General features: G+C 36.6%; 3 protein-coding genes across 3 annotated transcripts in view; 1 reads left to right on the top strand and 2 right to left on the bottom strand.

Annotated features, from left to right (window-relative positions):
* LOC127659385 (LON peptidase N-terminal domain and RING finger protein 1-like) overlaps nt 1-6,819 on the bottom strand; it is a 29,038-nt gene extending 22,219 nt beyond the window's left edge. The window contains exon 1 of the mRNA XM_052149175.1: nt 5,995-6,819. Coding sequence (XP_052005135.1) covers nt 5,995-6,322 — 328 coding nt within the window. The 5' untranslated portion in view covers nt 6,323-6,819. The remainder of the gene's footprint in view (nt 1-5,994) is intronic.
* Nucleotides 6,820-7,476: 657 nt separating this feature from the next.
* med7 (mediator complex subunit 7) lies at nt 7,477-9,901 on the bottom strand. Its single transcript, XM_052150156.1, has 2 exons — nt 9,778-9,901; nt 7,477-8,757 (listed from the first exon to the last, which is right to left on the bottom strand). Exon 2 carries the CDS (start codon nt 8,746-8,748, stop codon nt 8,026-8,028), a length of 723 nt encoding a protein of 240 aa, XP_052006116.1. The 5' UTR covers nt 8,749-8,757; nt 9,778-9,901; the 3' UTR covers nt 7,477-8,025.
* Nucleotides 9,902-11,249: 1,348 nt separating this feature from the next.
* LOC127660021 (tyrosine-protein kinase ITK/TSK-like) lies at nt 11,250-22,326 on the top strand. Its single transcript, XM_052150071.1, has 17 exons — nt 11,250-11,432; nt 11,546-11,650; nt 11,863-11,944; nt 12,162-12,284; nt 12,394-12,425; nt 12,602-12,753; nt 16,597-16,662; nt 16,762-16,816; nt 17,448-17,527; nt 17,668-17,819; nt 19,668-19,742; nt 19,901-20,069; nt 20,167-20,383; nt 20,485-20,549; nt 20,645-20,763; nt 21,060-21,220; nt 21,875-22,326. The coding sequence occupies exons 1-17, from the start codon at nt 11,295-11,297 to the stop codon at nt 21,941-21,943; spliced, it is 1,860 nt and encodes a 619-aa protein (XP_052006031.1). The 5' UTR covers nt 11,250-11,294; the 3' UTR covers nt 21,944-22,326.
* Nucleotides 22,327-22,800: the final 474 nt, after the last annotated feature.

The following is a 22,800-nucleotide window of genomic DNA, read 5'->3' on the forward strand; positions in this document are numbered from 1 at the left end:
AAAGCTATGTGCCTAAAGTTCGAAACACGCCCTTCAGAGGCAGGTGGTTCACCTTCAAGCATTCTTCCCTCCTCCATGTAATTTGGATAAGGAACAATTATTTAATTTTTTTATACCCTGTGCAGGCGCTACACGCACAGGTTGAGCGCACCCGCCAGTTCAGTCAGTCTGATCAGCTCTTTGTGTGCTATGGAGGACGCACAAAAGGAATGTCCATCTCCAAGCAAAGACTTTCTCACTGGATCGTTGATGCAGTTGCCCTGGCTTACGAGTCAGGGTAAGATTTGCCCAATTGGTTTTAAAGCACACTTAACTAGAGGCATGGCCTCATGGCATGGCCATGGACGAAAGGTGTGTCTTTACCAGATGTGTTTTGTAGTAGGATGGTCTTCTAAATACACATTCGCAAGGTTTTACAACCTAGATGTAACATCTCTCTCTTCACAAGTCCTCTCTGTTTAGAGCACTTGCCATTACGTTTGCCAAACATATACTTATGCCCCTCCCTTTGAGTATGGGCTCCCCATCATATTTCAGAAACCGACTGCATTCAGGCCATTGTAATTTACCATGAAGTTACAACCGTTTTCATTATATATAAACACTTCCCGACTGGGTTTGTGAAGAGGTTAATTCATACTATATGACCTATAGTTCATAAATTCATTCTGAGTTCTCCCCTCCTGGCCCAACATGAGGGTCACTCACTTGTGGCATAATCATGTCGGCCGCTGTCCCGCGGGACTGCGGCATCATGTTTCCTCTCTGGAAGGTTATGTCATGTAGTGTGTGTAGATTCTGTTTCTCATATGCATTAGCAAGCACAATGTCAAGTGCACTGAGTTGGTAGGGAACGTCTCGGTTATATACATAACTTCGGTTCCCGAAGATGAAGGGAATGAGATATTGTGAATGCTGGCTGCACTACAAGACTCAAGAGTTCTTATGTACTCCTTGTCACTCGGTCAGAAAATTCTGAGGAATGGTGTTGCTCTGCTTTTATAGTGAACAGCTTTGTGCCTAAAAGGGCGGGGCTCAAACACCATAGCCAATATTAGAATATTGGTGTTACTGTAGAGAGGTTTCAACTAGGTTGTGTGGAAGGACACTCCCTATATGCTTTAGCAAAAGCAATGTCTCGTTCCCTTCATCTCAGGGAACCGAGGTTACGTACGTAACCGAGACATTTTCTTTAACAAGCAAATCAACTCTCCTACTGGTACATGAGTAGGTGGATCACAAAGACTGTGCTGAGAAATATGGGCTGGGAACGGTTTTTAATCATAGCATACCGAATTATGTTCAAGCAGAAATGCTACTGGATCTGGTACTAATTTTGCACAGAACCGTTCTACCTGATGTTGGAAAAGTGGCTAATGATGGAATTATTCCCTCATAATCTAAAAGACACTCATTTGTCACCACCTACTGGAGTAAATTTAAAATTTCCAGAAATGGTTACTGAATGAAGCGTCCAAGTGTTGTTGGACTATATTCACCAGTTTCAGTTTCATACAACATTTTCCATGCAGCTGCCACAGTGGGAGGAAGCAATGGCAGTGAAATAAAAAAACACCTGTGATACGAGATTGAGAAAAACGTTAAAAAAAAATTGCTTTTGATCCATGCCAAATCCCTGGAAAGTGTATACAGGTCTGAAGTCAGCACAAATATTGCCAAATTTGAAACTTTTGCTGACATTTAAATATATTTTATATTCATCCACAATTCATGTCTGTAAGCCAGTGAGTTTGATGTGTGACCGGCAGTGCACACACCTACAGGTACATCACCGTAAACATTTCTCATTTAGAAGTTACAAATGTCTTTGTTGTTTTCTGGTTTGATTTGGTCAAAATACTACAAAACTCCAATGATGCTCCCATATATAAAAAAAGAGCTGGTTGCAACAGAGGCATATTAGTAAATATGAATAATATGTTTACATTTTCGTCTGGTAATGTAAATAATGTCTGTGCTACATAATCATATGATGTTTTGTTCATTAAATACACATTAAAGATATGCTATATATTGATATTACAGATCTTTTTTAATGTATTACTATGTGTTACAATCATACCTTTAATGTATGAATTAAACATCATCCTATATGCAATTCCAGCTTATTTGTTTCCAACTCGATTATGTTATAAACATAAATAAGACATGTGCACAGAAAACTGACAGGTCAAAATAAAGTTGCAAAAAACAAGTGTTTAATCCATGTTCTCCCCTTCATCCCTGCTTGACTTTGACTAAATGAAGCCATGTCACTTGAAAGGCATAAATATTTTTTGGCTCTGGTCAGTAAACAGTAGTACCACTTTATCAAGATTTATAAATGGAAACAAATAATTTGCCAGCTTTGTCGCATCCCAGAGCACAGCACATTAAAAGCATATGGAATTTTGGTCAAAAACATGCCATCATACAGTGACGTCACATGATCAGCACTCTTGAAACCCCACAAAAAAAGAAATTATATATTTACACACATATACTGTATATATATATATATATATATATATACAGCGAGGGAAAAGGTATTTGATCCCCTGCTGATATTGTACGTTTGCACACTGACAAACAAATGATCAGTCAATAGTTTTAATGGTAAGTAAATTTGAACAGTGAGAGACAGAATAACAACAACAAAATCCAGAAAAACACATGTCAAAAATGTTATTAATTGAACTGCATTTTAATGAGGGAAATAAGTATTCGACCCCTCTGCAAAACATGACGTAGTACTTAGTGGTAAAACCCTTGAGGCCACTCCAGGACCTTAATGTGCTTCTTCTTGAGCCACTCCTTTGTTGCCTTGGCCGTGTGTTTTGGGTCATTGTCATGCTGGAATACCCATCCACGACCCATTTTCAATGCTCTTGCTGAGGGAAGGAGATTCTCACCCAAGATTTGACTGTACATGGCCCCGTCCATCGTCTCTTTGATGCGGTGAAGTTGTCCTGTCCCCTTAGTAGAAAAACACCCCCAAAGCATAATGTTTCCATGGTGTTCTTGGGGTCATAGGCAGCATTCCTCCTCCTCCAAACACGGCGAGTTGAGTTGATGCCAAAGAGCTCGATTTTGGTCTCATCTGACCACAACACTTTCACCCAGTTCTCCTCTGAATCATTCAGATGTTCATTGGCAAACTTCAGACGGGCCTGTACATGTGCTTTCTTGAGTAGGGGGACCTTGCGGGCGCTGCAGGATTTCAGTCCTTCATGGCGTAGTGTTACCAATTGTTTTCTTGGTGACTATGGTCCCAGCTGCCTTGAGATCATTGACAAGATCCTCCCTTGTAGTTCTGATTCCTCACCGTTCTCATGATCACTGCAACTCCACATGGTGAGATCTTGCATGGAGCCCCAGACAGAGGGAAATTGACAGTTCTTTTGTGTTTCTTCCATTTGTGAATAATCACACCAACTGTTGTCACCTTCTCACCAAGCTGCTTGGCGATGGTCTTGTAGCCCATTCCAGCCTTGTGCAGATCTACAATCTTGTCCCTGATATCCTTAGACAGCTCTTTGGTCTTGGACATGGTGGAGAGTTTGAAATCTGATTGATTGATTGCTTCTGTGAACAGGTGTCTTTTATACAGGTAACAAACTGAGATTAGGAGCACTCCCTTTAAGAGTGTGTTCCTAATCTCAGCTCGTTACTTGTATAAAAGACATCTGGGAGCCAGAATTCTCTGATTAAGAGGGGGTCGAATACTTATTTCCCTCATTAAAATGCAATTCAATTTATAACATATTTCTGGATTTATTTTGTTTTTATTCTGTCTCTCACTGTTCAAATTAACCTACCATTAATATGATAGACTGATCATTTCTTAGTCAGTGGGCAAACGTACAAAATCAGCAGGCGATCAAATACTTTTTTCCCTCACTGTATATATTTATTTATTTATTTATTTTTTTATTTTTTTTATAAAACAAAACTCTTGGAATGCCACATATCCAATCAGTTTCGAGGACTAAAACGAACTGAAACATAAACCATGGATGCAAACTCACGAGTTTCAGGTATTATCTTTTTGTTGTAATTAAAACGTTTTTGTTGTATTTAAAGGGATCGTTCCACCATAAATGCTCTCATCATTTACTCACCCTCATGCCATCATGATGTGTCTGACTTTCTTTCTTCTGCTGAACAAAGACAAAGATTTTTAGAAGAATATTTCAGTAATGCAGGTCCTCACAATACACTTGCATTTGCATTGAATGGGTCCCAAAATTTGTAAGCTCCAGAAGCACATTAAGGCAGAAGCGGATAGAAACTGATACATTTTTAAGTTGATTTTTACTATAATGCTGCATTCAAAAACAGGAAAATGCTTCCTTCAGAGTCTGTATATGTAGGTAGGATGGAATCAAGGCACATCGGAATCCAATCTTTGTGTCACTTCCTGTCTACTGAGATACATTCATCTGATTAATTTTGGAAGGCAGAATAGATGTATCCTTCGCTGCCTATGAAAAACTACACTCCTGTGTGCCCGGTCCTGTGTGTGATTCATTATTGTAGTTAATAAATATACACTTGGTTATTGCCAAAACTCTCTTGATTTTGTTTTAGATCAGTGGTTCTCCAACCAGTTCCTGGAGACCTCCCAACATTGCACATTTTGTCTATCTCCCTTTTCTGACACACTCAGTTCAGGTCTTGGAGTCTCCACTAACAAGCTGATGAGTTGAATCAGTTGTGTTTGATTAGGGAGATATCCAAAATGTGTAGTGTTGGGGGGTTCCAGGTAGGGGGATGAGAACCACTGTTCTAGATTATTTGACCATTGTGGTTCGGTTGGACTAAATGATGCAGACGCATTACCTTTAATGGACACCAGATAGCAAAAATTAGTTGCTGGTATCCTAGCAATAATGTGATGTTATGCTGCCTCAAGAGCCTGTCCGAAACCATTTTCTGGAGGTACCTTTGTACACAAATGCTGTCTGTTGAGCCACTGACAGGGCAGCAAGTCAACAAGTCGACTACTTTTGGTTTCGTACGCAGCCTAAATCTCCACTTTCACATTATTATTTTGTTTGTTGCCTCCTACTGGGCAGGAAGGACAATTTATAGTAAAAAAGGATTTAAATATTGATCTGTTTCTCACCCCAACCAATCATATCACTTCTGAAGAAATGTATTTCACCACTGGAGTCTGGAGTAAAGAATGGATTACTTTATGCTGCCTTTATGTGGATTTTTTGAGCTTCAATATTTTGGTACCCATTCACTTGCATTGTATGGATCTACAGAGCTGAAATTGTTTGTGTTCCGCAAGTGAGTAAATGATGAGAGAATAAAAAAATAAAAAAATGAGTTTGTGAGTAGATTGCATCCCTGATATACATCTTATAAAAGTCAAGAGCAAATGATTATTATGAGATATAAATATCCTGTACAGGAAGAACAAGATGGGTTATTATTTTTTCATTTTAACAAAATCCAATCAAATTTAATTGAGCCATTTTTAACAAAATAAAAAAATAACTAAATATGTTAAGTTTATTTCATGTAATTTTGTTACAAAGTTAAACAATTTCATTTGATGGAATTTTATGAAATCGAAATGCATAAATCCTACAAATAGGCTAATATATATATATATATATATATATATATATATATATATATATATATATATATATATATATATATATATATATATTCATTCTTTTGTTCTTTTTTGTGTAGGCTGTGTCAAAACCTAGAAAGCTGCCACATTAGGCAGCTTTTTAGGGCGTCAAAAGCGCGTAATGCCCCAAAATGCAGTCTAATTAGGGAGCTAGGGTTTTTCGAACAAAGCCATGGTCTGAGCTTAAGCAGGTTCAGCTTGCATAACAGAAACGAGAGACATATGCACCCATGTTGCACAATGTATATTTTTCGTGACGACATTATGGTGGTTGCATAAGGTTATTTCCCCCCTCCTAAACCGGGTTTTCATCAACAGTCATGCTCTTCCCTACGACTTACCCATCTCTATCCCTTCATCCGCAATACGCAGCGCTTCCATAAACTCGCTCGTTTTCAGCTTCTCCTGAATGTGACACTTCATCTTGGTCTCTTCGGGGCAACATTTCTCAATGATGCTGAAGAGTAAAACGTTATTTTTTATGTTCTTTGCATCCCTCTGTTTTAAACTTTCTTTGCACGTGGGGCATCGTGAGGGCAGTAAAGACCCCATGCATCTCCTGCAGAACGAGTGACCGCAGCTCGTGGTCATCGGCTCGCACATGAGGAACAGGCAGATCGGACACTCCAGCAGATCCATGCCCGAGTTATTTTTCATCCGGTGGTACATTCTTCCTGAACGTTGCACAGCTGGTCAAAAGTTAAAGGGCTCAAATGTTGTCCATGACAAATTGCATGATTAAGAGTCAAATTACAAGAGTATTTAACATTACGCGGCAGGTTTAATTTCGTGAGCACTCCTTTTATAAGCTCCCGATGGCAGTTCCTGCGAAATTGTGCCAGGTACGCTGGCCAAGAGTATACTTATAGGACAATTTACTTTTATACCTGACGATGGATTTAATATTTATAGCTATCCGTTGTCAATCATATCTCAGTCTTTGTTGTATGAGTAACGTTTTCCTTTTCTGGGCATGATGAGTTGGTTCACTCCGCTTCAGACAGATCACGGTAGCTTTGCTGACTCCTCCGAACTCAATCAACGCCGTGTAAAGACAAAAGGAAGGTCTGATTTAAAGAACGGATCTAATTTTTCTTGTTTTTAAATTCTGCTCGCAGGACCAACATCTTTCGCTTGCGCTTGTCATGTATTTGATAACACTTGGTTCGCTTCTGGCACCATTATATTGCATAAATAAAAACCATGTGACGCGTGCTGAGGCTTTCTATTGGCTCATCGCTCCACGTTCCCACCCTGTTGTGAAACAACGAACGGTGCGTTTCATAACACTTTATCTCAACTACAACTAAACTAGGCAATTTTGCACAAAGCTTATTGTGTTCTGCGCTTATAGTATGCGTTCAGGGGCGATTTAGTCCATTAATGATTGTCCTTTAATTATTGATATTCGTGATAGCATAATTTGAGCGGTTCCAAGCTTGCATTTTTTGTGTATTTCAGTATTTGCATAAGAGGTTTTCCTTTAGATATTACATACATGCAGGGTTTTAACTGAATTCAGCATTATAGGTCTGTGACCACTAATAACCTTGACCAAGCCATAAGATTATATCACAAATTAAAATAACATTGTGTAACTCTTTCCCAGACACGCGTTTTCAAGAATAGGAACTCTGCACTTTTGCAAATTTTTTCTTAATATTTGGACATTGTACATTTTGTATGAAAGCTCATTTACTGTATGTCAATGGCATTAATTAACTTAATGGACAAGGAAACAGCATGTTAAGATAGCATTAGAAAACAGAGGCATTGTGAATATTTACCTTATTGGCATATGGACAAAGGATACAAGTCTCTATTTGGTTAAAATGTGTGTTTCTAATAAGACTAAAGTGCACTTACACAAAATTGCATAAGTGCAGTAAAGGTTGCATAAAGTGAGCATTACCTCCAACCATTCAACGTGATATAAAAGTGACAATGAGAATGGTTAAATCACATGACACAACTGTTCCATAGTTATACATGAGGAAAAACAGGTTATGGGTAAGTTCTTTGGCAATAACTCATATTGCAATAGAAATGTGGTTGTTCACTATCATTATTTAGTTGTCTCACCGCTACACTAGAATATTCTATTAAGCCTGGCTCAAGCTAAAGCTTGGAAAGGAAAATGTAGAGTGGGTTCAAATGTGTCTTTTTATGTTTTTTTCATATGGCAAAATAAAAAAGCACAGCAATCCATACATTAAAATGAAAAGATCAATTGATCTCTTTTTATACATAAATTTTTTTCTACAATGACTGTCTGCTTGCGGACTGCCTATGGAGAGTTCTTGTAACAATGCTGATGAACTTGCATTTCTTGAATAACAACAAAAACATACAAAACAAACTCCTTAGACAGCTCAAGTCATTTCATCAATAATACTGCACATTGCAGCATCCTTATCCCACACTTTGTCCCACTTAGAGGGCATATTTTTGTCCGTTTGTGCAACCATGCAGCTTACTCCTGCCTCATCTACATCTATAGGCTCGGTTTTCAGTCTAGAAATTCCAACTGAGCATGCAGCCTCTCCTGCGCTGGAGCTGTTTGGTTGTGGCAAATCATCAGGCAATGAAGCAAGACACCCCTGGATCATCTCCACCACTCTCTCCAGGTGCTTCTGGAAACGCTCCGCTGTCTCTAGCCTCTGTCTCTTCTGAACCTCCATCATGACGCGAAGTGTCTCCCTGGCTTGATGGGGTCGGTACTCATTTATGAGGTGATGCATGTGGACAAAAAGAAGTTTCATGTCCTCTAGCTTCTCCTCTCGCTTAATACTGCCTGGGCTTTTGATAAGGATGTCCAGAAGGTCAAGAAAGTTAACCAGGATGGACATGTTTAGCTTCTTCAGCTCTCTCTTGTGGTCAAACTTTAAAGGGTGGAGGCGCTCAATGCCCTGGCTCTCCAAGGGCCGAATAATGAGGTCATCACATTGGAAATGATTACCAAACATCATGTAACTGTCTCTAATAGGGGGAGGGGGTTTGGGGGCCAGTCCTTTTCGCACATTTTCATCCATGTACTCCTTGATGTACTGCATGGGAGGTGGGGGAAGAGCACTGACCTGCTGTGGCTCCCCCATTGTGTATATCTAGTGAACACGAAAGGGGACAAAATGTAAATATTTTTATTTGATACAGCAGTGGCATTTCTTGTTAATATTCATATTAATTTAAACTGTGCCTAAAACATTTTGGTAGAACTTTACAATAAGTTTGTATTTGTTAAATTAATTTAACTACATTAGTTAACATTTACTAACAATAAACCATACTTTTACAGGACTTATTAATCTTGGTTCATTTTAATTGTAAGATATAGTGTACAACAGGGTAAAAGTCACTTCTGATTTTCTTTTCTTCCAAAGCACTAAACAGCAACATAAAAACCCACAGTACTTTCCTTAACAACTGTTTGTCACTATTAACTGCAAAATATTCCAGATCCATGAAATTATTGTCTGCAATGTCTAAAGTTTGAATTTGAGGTAAGTTTATCTCATATTTAATCATTTTTTAAATGTTGAAAAATGTAACCAGTGTGAATTCCTAAATTTATCAAATGTATTCTTAGAGAAAATACTTATTTGTCATTTTCAGTTTTGTTCAGGGTGATTAAATCAAAAGTTTTACAATAACTGTCCAATATGTGAAAGGACAGTATTTGGGGTAAACAGCCCTATACAACACATTCAAAACACTGATCCAATTACAATAGAGATTGATTTGTTTATAGAATACTTGAGATGTTATGAAATGCCAAATGGGATCAAAATAAACAGAAAATGTTTTTCTGACGTTGCCATTTTGAGTAAGTATTATCTTAATGTGTAAAAAGTTTGTTGACAAATTTTGCCCTATATCTATTGTCGCAATGTTAACACAATATCACTATAATCCCCCTATAGGAGCCTTTTACCCCTAGTGTGGGGTAAAAAAAAAAAACTCCCCAACCACCTTTTTAATCAAATAAATAAATGAATTTTAATCAAAACAACCTAACAAACAAGCTAACTGCTACAGTTCAACAATTAAACTATAGGCCCTACAAACATGCACAAAGCATTCCTTACGTATCTCGTCACTGTAGTATTCAACAAAATAATACATACCGAAACGGCTGCTTTAATTGATAGTAAGAACTGTCCGCTACATAAAAAGATAATTAGTAAACATAGGAAACGCGCTCTTGCATGTCGTGACCACAGACCGTATATAAAGAGTTTATGGTCTCGACTGCTTCAGGTCTATAGATGGAGCGACTGGATTGGTACACAGTGCACTAGCAACAATACATTTCATTGGCCGCAGATAGATGAGGCGGGTTCAACATTAAAGCGTGTTGAATGATGTTATGCAACATTTTGATAAACTCTTGAGCGGACATAAAAAAAAAAAAATGAAACATGTTACCAGTAAATATGTAGGAACATTTTCTATTTTCTTGACGCATTTTCGCTGCTCTTTTAACCCACACAAAAAAGACTAAAAACAAATAGTGTCGTTTTAATTTTGTGTAGGCACGCAGACGTTTACAGTAATTAAGTCATTCTTTATATGACAGTTATTATGACACCAGCACGGTTGCCTTATTAATGTTTGTGGTTAGAGAATTTTCACCCTCTGTCTACTTTCCGAAATATGATTAGGCTACTCACAGATTTTCTAGTCTCTTCTCTTTCCCCTGTTTCCGCCAGGGAATTTACAGTAAGCAGAAATGTTCAGATAAATCCCTCCAATTTACCTGATGTCATTGAATTATTCATTATAATTATAATACTAATATGTATAATTAGAAGTTATCTTATACAGCATTGTGTGTGTGTGTGTGTGTGTGAGAGAGAGAGAGAGAGAGAGAGGTGGGTATGTGTGTGTGTGTGTGTGTGTGTGTGTGTGTGTGTGTGTGTGTGTGTGAGAGAGAGAGAGAGAGAGAGAGAGTGTGTGTGCGTGTGTGTGTGTGTGTGTGTGTGTGAGAGAGAGAGAGAGAGAGAGAGTGGGTATGTGTGTGTGTGTGTGTGTGTGTGTGTGTGTGTGTGTGTGTGTGTGTGTGAGAGAGAGAGAGAGAGAGTGTGTGTGCGTGTGCGTGTGTGTGTGTGTGTGTGAGAGAGAGAGAGAGAGAGAGAGTGGGTATGTGTGTGTGTGTGTGTGTGTGTGTGTGTGAGAGAGAGAGAGAGAGAGAGTGGGTATGTGTTTGTGTGTGTGTGTGTGTGAGAGAGAGAGAGAGAGTGGGTATGTGTGTGTGTGTGTGTGTGTGTGAGAGAGAGAGAGTGTGTGCGTGTGTGTGTGTGAGAGAGAGAGTGTGTGTGTGTGTGTGTGTGTGAGAGAGAGAGAGAGAGAGTGAGTGAGTGAGTGAGTGTGTGTGTGTGTGTGTGTGTGTGTGTGTGTGTGTGTGTGTGTGTGTGTGTGTGTGTGTGTGTGTGTGTGTGTGTGTGTGTGTGCGAGCGAGCGTGTGATTGCTTGAGAGTTTCATGTGTTGCCTACCTCAGGAAGTGGTATACCCTAGGTATCGACTCCGGAAACCTAAGCTTTATACATCAGTATGAGCAGTGTATAGCTAGTGATTGCCAAACATTACATGCTTTGCCATGAGTCAACCTTCCATGTGGTAAATAAATATCTGAATTTTACCATGTACCCAAGGGTCATCTTGAAGGAAACCTTGTACAAGAAATCACAGCAGAAGAGAAGAACTTCACCATGCAATTACAAAGAGAGAATTTTCGTGTTCAATACACAGGATCTGACATACTTTGAACATCGACCTGGGGTAAGAATTCACACCTTCTGGTGAAGTTACAGAAATGATGTAAGTAAATAATCTGTGACGTACCAATAGAATGCAATAGAATAACATGTCATGCCTTTTTTATATTACCTTAGAAAAGGCCAACTCAGAAAGGTTGCATTGAGCTATCGCACATCAAGTGTGTGGAGATTGTATGCAGTGATGCTCCCATACCTTGTGATTATAAGTACCCTTTCCAGGTGAGAATTAAGCGATGTTTGCCGAAAGTGTTTTTCGGGGTAAAAGAGTGCAGAAGACAGTCTGTAACTATTGTGAACATTATGCTATCATTGATTCTTATGATAGTCTCGTGACTAAAAAATATACCAATTAACTTTGTTTGCTTAATTTTTGCTTACATTACACATACATTTTGTTAGTTTGTTTATTTGTTTGTTAATGTTTGTGACAGATCGCCCATGACAGCTACTATCTTTACGTCTTTGCTCCAGACAATGACTGCAGGTTAAAATGGGTCAGAGCTTTGAAAGAAGGTGAACAGCTGTTACAAAATGCTATACACATCCTAAAGAAAACAGAAAAGTGAAACACAAAGAAAAAAAAGTGTAAAGTGTATTACACTGTATTTTTAAAAAAGTGTATTTTTTGTGTAAAGTTGTGGACTGTGGAGAGAATGTATTATCTTTGCCCATCAGTTCTTCAATATCAAAAATTTAAATATTTTATCTTTTGTCTCTTTATTATATCAAGCGACACAATGTAACAACTTGTTTGTGAAGTATCATCCTAATTTCTGGGGAGAAGGGAAATGGAGATGTTGTCATCAGACAGATAAACTGGCGACGGGATGCAGTGAATATTATCCTAATGGAGGTGCAAACTCTCTTACTTTTGCTGGATATAAAACAGTTGGTCCCAGAGCTGCAACATTCAATTTCCATCATTGTCATACGTTTATAAGATGCTGCATTTTGTCTTACAGCCAAACCTCTTCCACCAACTCCAGATCCAAAGGTATGTCATATATATAGTTATTCTCAGCTCTAAATTGATTATTTTATTTTTTATTTAGCTTTAAATGTCACATTTTCAATCTTCGAATCTTTGTTTTGTTTTGGCTGTTAGAACGGTAATCAAGACAATTTTTGGACTAGCTGCTTTTAATTGAGCTGTCTGTGTTTTACCTCTAGCACCGATTTTTAGATTTAGAGGAGAGAATTGTTGTGGCTTTAAGAAATTTCAACCCTGAAGAAGATACAGACCTTCCACTGCACAAAGATGAAGAGTATATTGTCATTGACAGTTCAGAACCAAACTGGTGGACTGTGAGAGACAAAAATGGGTAAATATAAATAATAATACTAATAATAATTTGTAATCTTTATATTTGATTTAGGTTATGCCCTCCAACGTGAAATCAAAAGTGACAACAGATACAATATTACTCATTGTCAAACGAGACCATTAAACAAAATACATGCCACACCTTTTCAACCCACCTTCATGACTGTCAGGCTTCAAGGCTCATATGGATAGATATATAATCTGAAGTACAATTATATATGATTTTATCAAAAACAAATGAATGTTACATTAATTTGATTTACAAATTAACTGTATATGTGGAGTTCAGTCTGCAGGTTATACCAAGCAGCTCCTCAAAAGCGACAATAAAAAATATCCAAAATACTCCTAAGTCTTGAAAAAATACAATACAGTTAATTTTTAAACATGTTAAATTAATTACAAGAAAATGTAATGCACTATAGCATAATTGCTTGAAATATCATAATGTGTTCATTGTATTTGATCGTTTACCCATTTGAGCAGGTCTGCACTGTTTAAAGAGTTTGTAGAGACAACTATCAAGGGATGAGAATTAAATAATGAAAATGCTAAAACACTGATGTGCTTTCGTATATATCCTATAATCGGCAAGATCACCATGAAATGCTTTGCTTGAAATGGGGAGTTGTCCATTATTATGTTGTTTTAGTATTTAGCATGAAACAATGAAAAGTGTCTTGCCAAAGAGATTTGCATGAGTATTTTATTTCAGTGGAATTTGGTAGTTTATATAACAAATCAACATGTTGATTTGATACTAAAACACCCATAAAATTACAAACATTAAAAAAAAACCTTTGTATGACTATGACTATTATTAAGTCAAGGCTGTAGCGGATCCTGGTATAGGCTATAGGCAGGCGGCTATGGCGGCACGACTGGGTAACCTGCCAGTCCGCCCCGAACAGAGCTCGCAAAACCGCGATGGGAGAAATGTGCCCCGCATTGTGTCGCCACGCCCCCGCACAGAGTGGGAGATAGGTGCCCCAAATTGTGTCACGCTGCCCCCAGTTTGCAAGATCGTGATGGGAGAAAGGTGCCCATATGTTTAGGATTATGGATGTTCATAGTGTATTCGCACATTATGAACAGGTAACCATGATAAACAGGTAGACTACACCATGACACAGGATCATTTTGAGAAAATAAGTAGGCTATTAACCATATAATTGTTCGGCAGATTTGGCAAAGTCAATAATGATCTTGCATCAATATAGGAGGGGAGGGTTACATTTTAAATGAGGAATTATGTGTAATAGCACAAGCAGCAATCTGTAAGTATTCTGCCATTTACTTTATTTATTGACTTAGTAATTTAATTGTGCAATTTAAGTTCTATACATACTATCATTTACCATTTTATATATATATATATATATATATATATATATATATATATATATATATATAGATAGATAGATAGATATAGATATACACACACACACACACACACACACACACACACACACACACACACACACACACACACACACACACACACACACACACACACACACACACACAGAGGTGTTGGGAGGGTTACATTTTAAATGTATTCCACTACAGCTTACAGGATACATGGTGTAAAATGTAATTTGTAACATATTCTGTTAGATTACTCAAGGTCAGTAATGTATTTTAAATACTTTGGATTACTTTTTCAGCACTGGTAGATTATTTTCATTTGTTTTGACCACTGTAAAAAAATCCTGTTGTTTTTACAAAAAAAATCTGGCATCTGTGGTTGCCAGAATCATTATGTAAAAAATACAGTTAAAATGTAAACCACTATACAGAACAACTTGTACATTTTACAATTTAAAATGGTTGTAATTTACATGCTGGCACTGTAAAAAAAAAAAACAAAAAAAAAACTATTCTGTTAAATTTACAGTAAAATAAATCATAAACATGCCTTCTGAAACTGAACAAATCTGTTGTTTACTTAATAAGGTATTTGTTAATCACCGTAGTAACTACAGAAGGGCACATGATGGCATGAATTTCATCAGTGGTGGCTCTTCCAGGAGCAATGACCAATAAACACATAGAGACACAAACACTCACACTCACACAAACACAACACCATGGTAACGCATGTGAGATTTAAATAGTGCAGTAAACATTAACTAAATTACATAAAATATAACACAGAACACCCCAGTGTACATAACTGATATTAAAAATATGATGAAACATAACTATTCCGATAAAATATAATGAAATGTTATGGGTCATGCAGGGAATTCTGGGAACACCCGATTACTGTTTTTTACTGTAATTTTAACAATAATTTACTGTAAAAAGTACATGTACTCTCTTGTTCTTTTTACCATTAATTATACAGGAAAATCATTATTTTTACATTTAAATTAGTACATTTTTACATCATTTTATTGTAAAAACTAATGTATTGTCTTTTAAAATATATAAAAAAATATTTACTGTATATTGTACAGTTAATATTTGTTAATCAATTAACATTTTATTTCTGTAGCATTTTTACAGTGTTTTACTGTTAAAATTACAGAAATATTTTACTGTATATAGTAAGAACAAAATACACATGTTAAAAATACATTCTCTGAAAAAACAAAATATGTTAAGCAGTGTTGTATCTAAAACAAGATCAATCAAATTGATCTTGTTTTAAGGGTTTTTAGATATTTTTACTGGAAAACAATACAAAAAATTACAATCAATAATACAACCTTTGCCCAAATATCAAAGGTCTTACTAGAAACAAAAGAAATTATGATCCAACGTGAATTTTCTTGATAAAAAAAAAAAATATGATCATGCCTGGTAACATGTGCAAGTAAAATGGCTAGAATTAGAAGCTGACAATTTACACACGGTTTATTTCTTGTGATCCAAACTTTCTTCAAACTTACTTCTCTGTCTGCTCGTATGAACACGTCATAAGAAAGTGTTTCACCGCTGTTCAAATGCGCTTTGGATCACATCATTTATATGTATAAATGTTTTCCATCTGAAAGGACTAAATATTAAATGAAACGAATACAAATAAAATGCAAAGTAATCTCTTCAGTAATCAAAATACATGTTTAATATAACTGTATTCTAATTACCAATTATTTAAATTGTAACTGTAGTGGAATACTGTTACTTATATTTTATATTTTAAATACTTAATCCCATTACATGTCAGGGTAGGGGTTTTTAAATTAAGGGGGGCACCACGTCAGATCTTGCCTATAGGGCACCAATTAAGCCAGAACTGCCACTGAGTCAAGGTCAAGATCCAAAAGTGTGTCATGAACAATAAAAATATATTTAATTTGCTATAAATAATGTTAACAATTTTACGTCTTATTTAGCACTTTTAGTAGTTCATAAGCTTAATTTATACATTATACCAACCCCCTAAAAATAGGAAGGCAACAAATCAGTATTAGCGTAATAATAATTAATGACCAGGGGAGAACAAAGAATTAAATAAATAAATGAATTAATAAAATATGGACTTTTAATTTAAACGTAAAGGTAGGAATGGAGGAGATGCTACAAAGGCTCAGTGGAAGTGAAGACTGAAAATTGAGAAAGGACTCAAACCATAAACTGAGTGCCCGGTCAAAGCCATGGAGGCCTTGAAAGCTATTTTGTATTGAAAACTTGCATATCCAGTGCATGAATATACAGTATATGTATTGTCACACATAGATTATTGGAGGTTGTACCAGTGATTGTGATGTCTCTGTCATACTGCTCAAGAAATACACTTAATGCATTATTGCCTTAAACATGATTGAAAATGTTTTTGGCCAAAATACAAGCAAATATCTGATTTTCTTGTTCTTTCTCTCTTCTATTACAGAAATGTTGGCCCAGTGCCTTGCATATACATTGCAGAAAAATTTTCAAATGACATTGAGAAATTTGAGTACGTTTTTTACTGTTTATTTCAGAATTACACATGTTACTCTACATGCATGTTCACTGTAATGTTTTCTGGTTTTTCTAATGCTTTGTTCTTTTATAGATGGTACAATAAGGACATGACCCGGACAGAGGCAGAGGAGTTACTAATGAGAGAGGTAAAGCAAAACTAACGGCAATCATTATACTGTATCAAATCAATGTTTAGAATTTCTCCATGTCAATAAGTCAGATAACCATAAAAGTCAGCTGTGTTAATATTGCAATTTCAGTATGTGAAAAAACAAACATTTAAGTCAAAATCTGTTCGTCATTTCAGTACATTTTCAGTTTTTTGGGCTTTTCATAAAGTTGGGGTTCTCTACATGCAACATCTGCAGACTGTGCATGCAGAGTGTGCAGAGTTCAAACAGAAATCAGCAGCCCTTAAACCAGAATGTGGTTGCTGTGTTTCCTGTCATGTCTGTCATACATGTTATGTTTTAAATATGAGAGATCTCAGACATGTATGTGAAGACTGAATCAGGTCAATGTGTCACCTTTAGCACCCATTATCAGCAGATGGCATGAACTCTATCTCTGCAACAGAGCAATTACTACTCCTCAGACAACAAGTGCCATACAGATGCATTTATCTTTATGCCTTTCTGTAGAATTTAAATACAAAATAATATGTTTATGTTTATACATGTTTGTGAATAGTATTCATATTCAATTTTAACAAAAAAAGATAAAAATTCATATGAACCATACAAATTTATGGTTATCATCAAAATGTCTTATTAATAGAACAAGGATGGAGGTTTTATGGTTCGTGACTCGAGACATGCTGGAGTCTACACAGTGTCGATATTTACCAGAGCTTCATGGTAAATAATTAAACAAAATAATAAATAATACAATGACTTTCATCACTACAAATACTGTATCTTCCCAATTTATCCAAATTATCTCATTTAATATTATCTTATACTGGTGCAGTGACTATTTTGATGAACTTCACTTACAGTACCTACAAGTCTGATGGAGAAAAGTGCCCCGTAGTAAAGCACTACCAGATCAAAGAGACAGAGGGTGAAAACATCAAGTATTACTTAGCTGAGAAATATGTGTTCTCCAGTATTCCTGAGCTCATCCGTTATCACCAACACAATTCAGCAGGTATGGTTTAAAAACATAACTACTGCAACACCAAAAAGTTGGGACAGTATGAAAAATGCTGGGGGGTAGTGATTTGTAAATTATTTTCACTCTTTGCTATATTGAAAGCACTACAACAATAGATTATATGATGTTTACCATAGGAAATTTCATTTTATTTTCCCCCTCATATGATTGCAGGGGCAATTTAAGACTAATAACAATTTGACAAGTTGAAATAACAAGGTGATGTGAAACAGGAGATGTTAAACGTGAGGCAATTGTATCATAGTACACTATACTCTAAAAGGAGCCTCAAAAAACATCCTAGTCCTTCAAGAGCAAGGATCGTTCAAGACTTGTCAATTTGCCAACAGATGCTTCAGCAAATAATCCAGCAATTTGAGAACAATGTTCCCCCAAAGACAAATTGGAAGGATTTGGGGCATTTCACCCTCTACAGTGCACAATATAGTCATCTACAAACAATAGTTCACAAGTTTAAACACCATGGGACAACTTTTTTAGAGTGTGTTGCAATCATCTGATTTGAAATTACTGTACATTAAAAAAATATATAAAACATAAAAAAAGAAATATGAAATTCACAGGTTAAAACATTATATATTGTGTAGTTGTAGTGCTTTCAATATAGCAAAGGGTGAATATAATTTACTAATCACTCATTTTAGTTTTTATTAGCATTTTTTATACTGCCCAAACTTTTTCAGAATTGGGGTTTTACATTAAGAGTTACACTTAGAGAATATTCTGGGTTCAATACAAGTTAAGCTCAGTCGACAGCATTTTTGGAAAGTTGATTACCACAAAAAAATATTTCGACTCATACATACTTTTCTTTAAAACTTTCTCTGGCCTGGGTCAGTCAGCAAGTATTAACGCTGACTACCACCCCTGGAGATGTGAGTTTGAATCCAGGGTGGGCTGAGCGACTCCAGCCAGGTCTCCTAAGCAACCAAAATTGGCCCGGTTGCTAGGGAGGATAGAGTCACATGGGGTAACCTCCTCGTGGTCGCGATTAGTGGTTCTCCCTCTCAATGGGGCATGTGGTAAGTTGTGCGTGGATCGTGGAGAATAGCATGAGCCTCCACATGCTGTGAGACTCTATGGTGTCATGCACAGTGAGCCACATGTGTGGATTGACTATCTCAGAAGCAGTAGCAGCTGAGACTTGTAATCATGCCACCATGAGGACCTAGTAAGTAGTGGGAATTGGGCATTCCAAACTGGGGAGAAAAGAGGACAAACTTTTTTTTTATTAATTAATTTGGTTACAGTGAGGCACTTAAAATCAAAGTGAATGAGGAACATTTTTGGAGGGTTTAAAGGTAGAATTGTGGAGCATATTATTTTATAAAAGCACTTACATTAATTATTCTGTTAAAACTTGTTTATTATTTGAGATGTGAAGTTGTTCCTCATTTTTAGAGTCATTATAGGGTATTAGGGTTTGATGACATTACATCGGCATGGCAGCGAAGTTGTATAATTGACAATAAATGTACACAGAAAGGTTAGAATGTGATTTTATCGCACTAAAACCATGTTAGCACCTATTGTTTATGTCTTGTGGCTATACTTTTAAAACAGTGAGTATTTTAACATTTATTGTTTGCCCCCATTCACTTCCATTGTAAGTGCCTCACTGTTACCCAGATTCTTGCTTTATTTAAAGAAAAGGAGGAACAAGATTAAATAATTTTTTGTGGTAATCAATATTGTACCACAAATGCTGTTCACTGAGTTTAGCTTGTAATGAACCTTTAAGTTTGTTTAAAATGTCCACCTCTAAACTACAGAGAACTACATCAGGGTATTGTTTTTCTCCTATGCTTATAATCATGGCAGGTTTGGTAACCAGGCTGAGGCACTGTGTCTCTAGACATGCTCAAAACTCTTCAAGGATCAAGGAGCTGTCATCAGGTATTATACTGTAGAAGTTAAACTTTAAAGATGTGATTAATCACAGAATATGACCTATAGTTACAGTATCATTGAGTCTTTATAGGTATTAGAGTAAATGTACAATTCATACTAGTGTGTAAGATGTGCAATTAATTGGTCAAAACTCTATCTAACAGAGAAGTGGGAGATTCACCCAGATGAACTGATTTTAAGTGAGGAATTGGGCAGCGGACAGTTTGGCTTGGTTTGGAAGGGATACTGGCATGAGCAGCAGGTGGCCGTTAAGACTGTTCGTGAGGGTTTCATGTCAGAGGAGGAATTTAAAGAGGAGGCACATATTATGATGTGAGTAACGTAAACTGTTAGAGATTAAAAGGAATATTTGAGAAATATTCAAAGTCATAAGTTTAGCAGCAAAGACTTTTATGGTCTTCCTCCCCAGGAAACTGTCCCACACTAAGCTGGTACAGTTGTATGGAGTAGTCACTCAGCGCTCACCAATGTATCTGGTATTTGAATTCATGGAAAATGGCTGCTTGACAGACTTCTTGCGTGACAAAAAAGGCAGTCTTTCCCAGGAGGTACTCCAAGGGATGTGCTTGGACGTAAGTGAGGGGATGGCCTACCTGGAAAGCTCCAACTTCATCCACAGAGACTTGGTAAGCATATATAATGAGTCTATTTACTTTATTAAGTAGAATTTTTTGCTTTATTGGGATGAACATTTGCATATTTTTTCTAAAATTTTGCTCTTTGACAGGCTGCAAGAAACTGTCTGGTTTCTAATGATCATGTGGTGAAGATATCAGATTTTGGAATGACCAGGTGAATATAAGTGCTTCAGTATTGAAGAGACCCAAGTCACTGCTCTTTAAGGACTCATGTTGTGTGCAATGGGACATTCTCACCTGTTTCTGCAGGTTTGTGCTAGATGACCAGTACACCAGTTCATATGGGACCAAATTTCCAGTCAAATGGTCCTCTCCAGAGGTTATACGATTTGGGAAGTATAGCAGCAAATCAGATGTGTGGTCATTTGGTAAGATACATTGCACTAATGTTAATAAAAGACTTGGAAAAAGCTAGCAAAATGTTGCTGTGATGTGCTGGTCGGGATGCTCAAACAAACAGAGCAATGTTTTGAGTTTTTTATATACTTATTAGTAGTTTGTAGGTTGATTTCTCCCTGGATCCACTATCAAAACATTGCTCAGTTTGTTTGAGCATTGAGCACTGAACAATTTACATCAGCTTTAAATTAATCAACACTTACAAGCATCAACACATTCTAAAATTGATGTTACCCCTATGTATTGACTAATGTTCTATTTCCAGGTGTGTTCATGTGGGAGGTGTACAGCGAGGGACGTGTGCCCTATGATAACCGTAGCAATTCAGAGGTGGTGGAGGCCCTCAACGCAGGACTGCGGCTCCTTCTGAGACCCCGCCTCTGTCCACAGAGTGTGTATGATTTAATGCAGTGGAGCTGGAAAGAGGTGAGGGAGGAAACTGATCCACCTTGCAAACATATGTCCACTACAACAAGAATCATAACACATCAAAATTACCCAAATACATGTGTTGAGTATAGCAGCTGAATAATACAAAATATGTAACGTCATTACCCAAAAAAGATACTTACAAGAATAGGGCCTTTCAAGGAAGTTAGTTATGATCTCAACCTGCTTTAACTTGGTGCTGTTTGTGGTATTGTTAAGGAAAAATGAACTGATTTCTTTGGGCATCCAAACAAAAGAAAACAGATACAACTAATCGTAACATGGGGTTAAGATTAGCACTAAAATGGCTTTCCTGTGAAGCCATTACTATTCTTGATAAGGGTATTGCCAAGCAAAATACCCCTCAACATTTCAAGACTTTAATTATCAGTTGAATCCAATGTGATATTTTACAGTTACTTTCATCTGTTTTCTCAGGTTTCTTTCTAGCAGTTTTAATTGGGGATTATTTTCATAATTAATGGTGTTATTTATTTAGAAAACCTTCGTACTGTGTCTTTGCTCTTGTAATTCTTGACAGTAGATGTTTTTTGTTGTTGTTCTAAACTGTTTAATAATGTATTTGCATATGTATCTTGTTACTGTCTCTTCTTACACAGAAGCATAAACATGACAATATTTGTTTAACAGAAACCTGAGGATCGCCCCTCCTTTGCTCTGCTTCTACACGAACTGGCCTGCCTTGATCAAGATCCTTGATTCTGATCTCACCATCACCTTTATCTAATGTTGAAATTATGAAAATATTGTATATTGTACAAATTAAATATTGTATTTATTTGTATATTTTATTTATTTCCCAGATTTCTTATTTTGTCATATATTATTTCACATTATCAGTCACTGAATGGCATTTTTCCTGTTTCTATACATGCATGACTTCCCAGACATTCTACATTTGTCCCTTAGGAGGCACACATGAGTCATAAAAATGTCTCTTGCTTATTAGTGTAATGCTGTTACAATGTATTTAACAAAACATCACATTTACTAATTTTTGCACAAGGTTGTACACACAATAAACTCAATCACACTTACCTGCATGAAGTCAAATTAAGTAATACTCAAGCTGAATTGTTGATGTTATGCGATTAAAGTATTTCAAAGGTTTTTAATAAAGTGGATTTACTGTAAATGCCTACACTGTCTATTATAACTGGCATGTAGTTCTAGGCACATCATGTGGGCCTTCTGTTGCTGATTGGTGAATAGTATCAAATGCCTGCACTGGTTACTGTGACAACGGCACTGAATAGAAAAACCTCAGCATGGCAATGTTCACTGTATATCCAGCTTGGCAAAGAAGCTCATATTTATTTCATCTGTTTCCACAGGGAAATGATCTTTTAAACTAATGCAGAGAAACAAGCAAACAATCTTCACAATCAGATGTTATATATAATACATAAATACCTTAATATATTTCTGGAGTATATGGCTCTATATCTTTGCAATTTCATGAAAAAATATATAAATCAACCACAGAGGAGGAAAGTGCATTGTGATATAGTGCTTTGTCAGAAGAAATACAGCAGTAAATGCACATTTCTGACCAT

This window comes from Xyrauchen texanus, chromosome 19, assembly GCF_025860055.1.
Source record: "Xyrauchen texanus isolate HMW12.3.18 chromosome 19, RBS_HiC_50CHRs, whole genome shotgun sequence".
NCBI lineage: Eukaryota > Metazoa > Chordata > Actinopteri > Cypriniformes > Catostomidae > Xyrauchen > Xyrauchen texanus.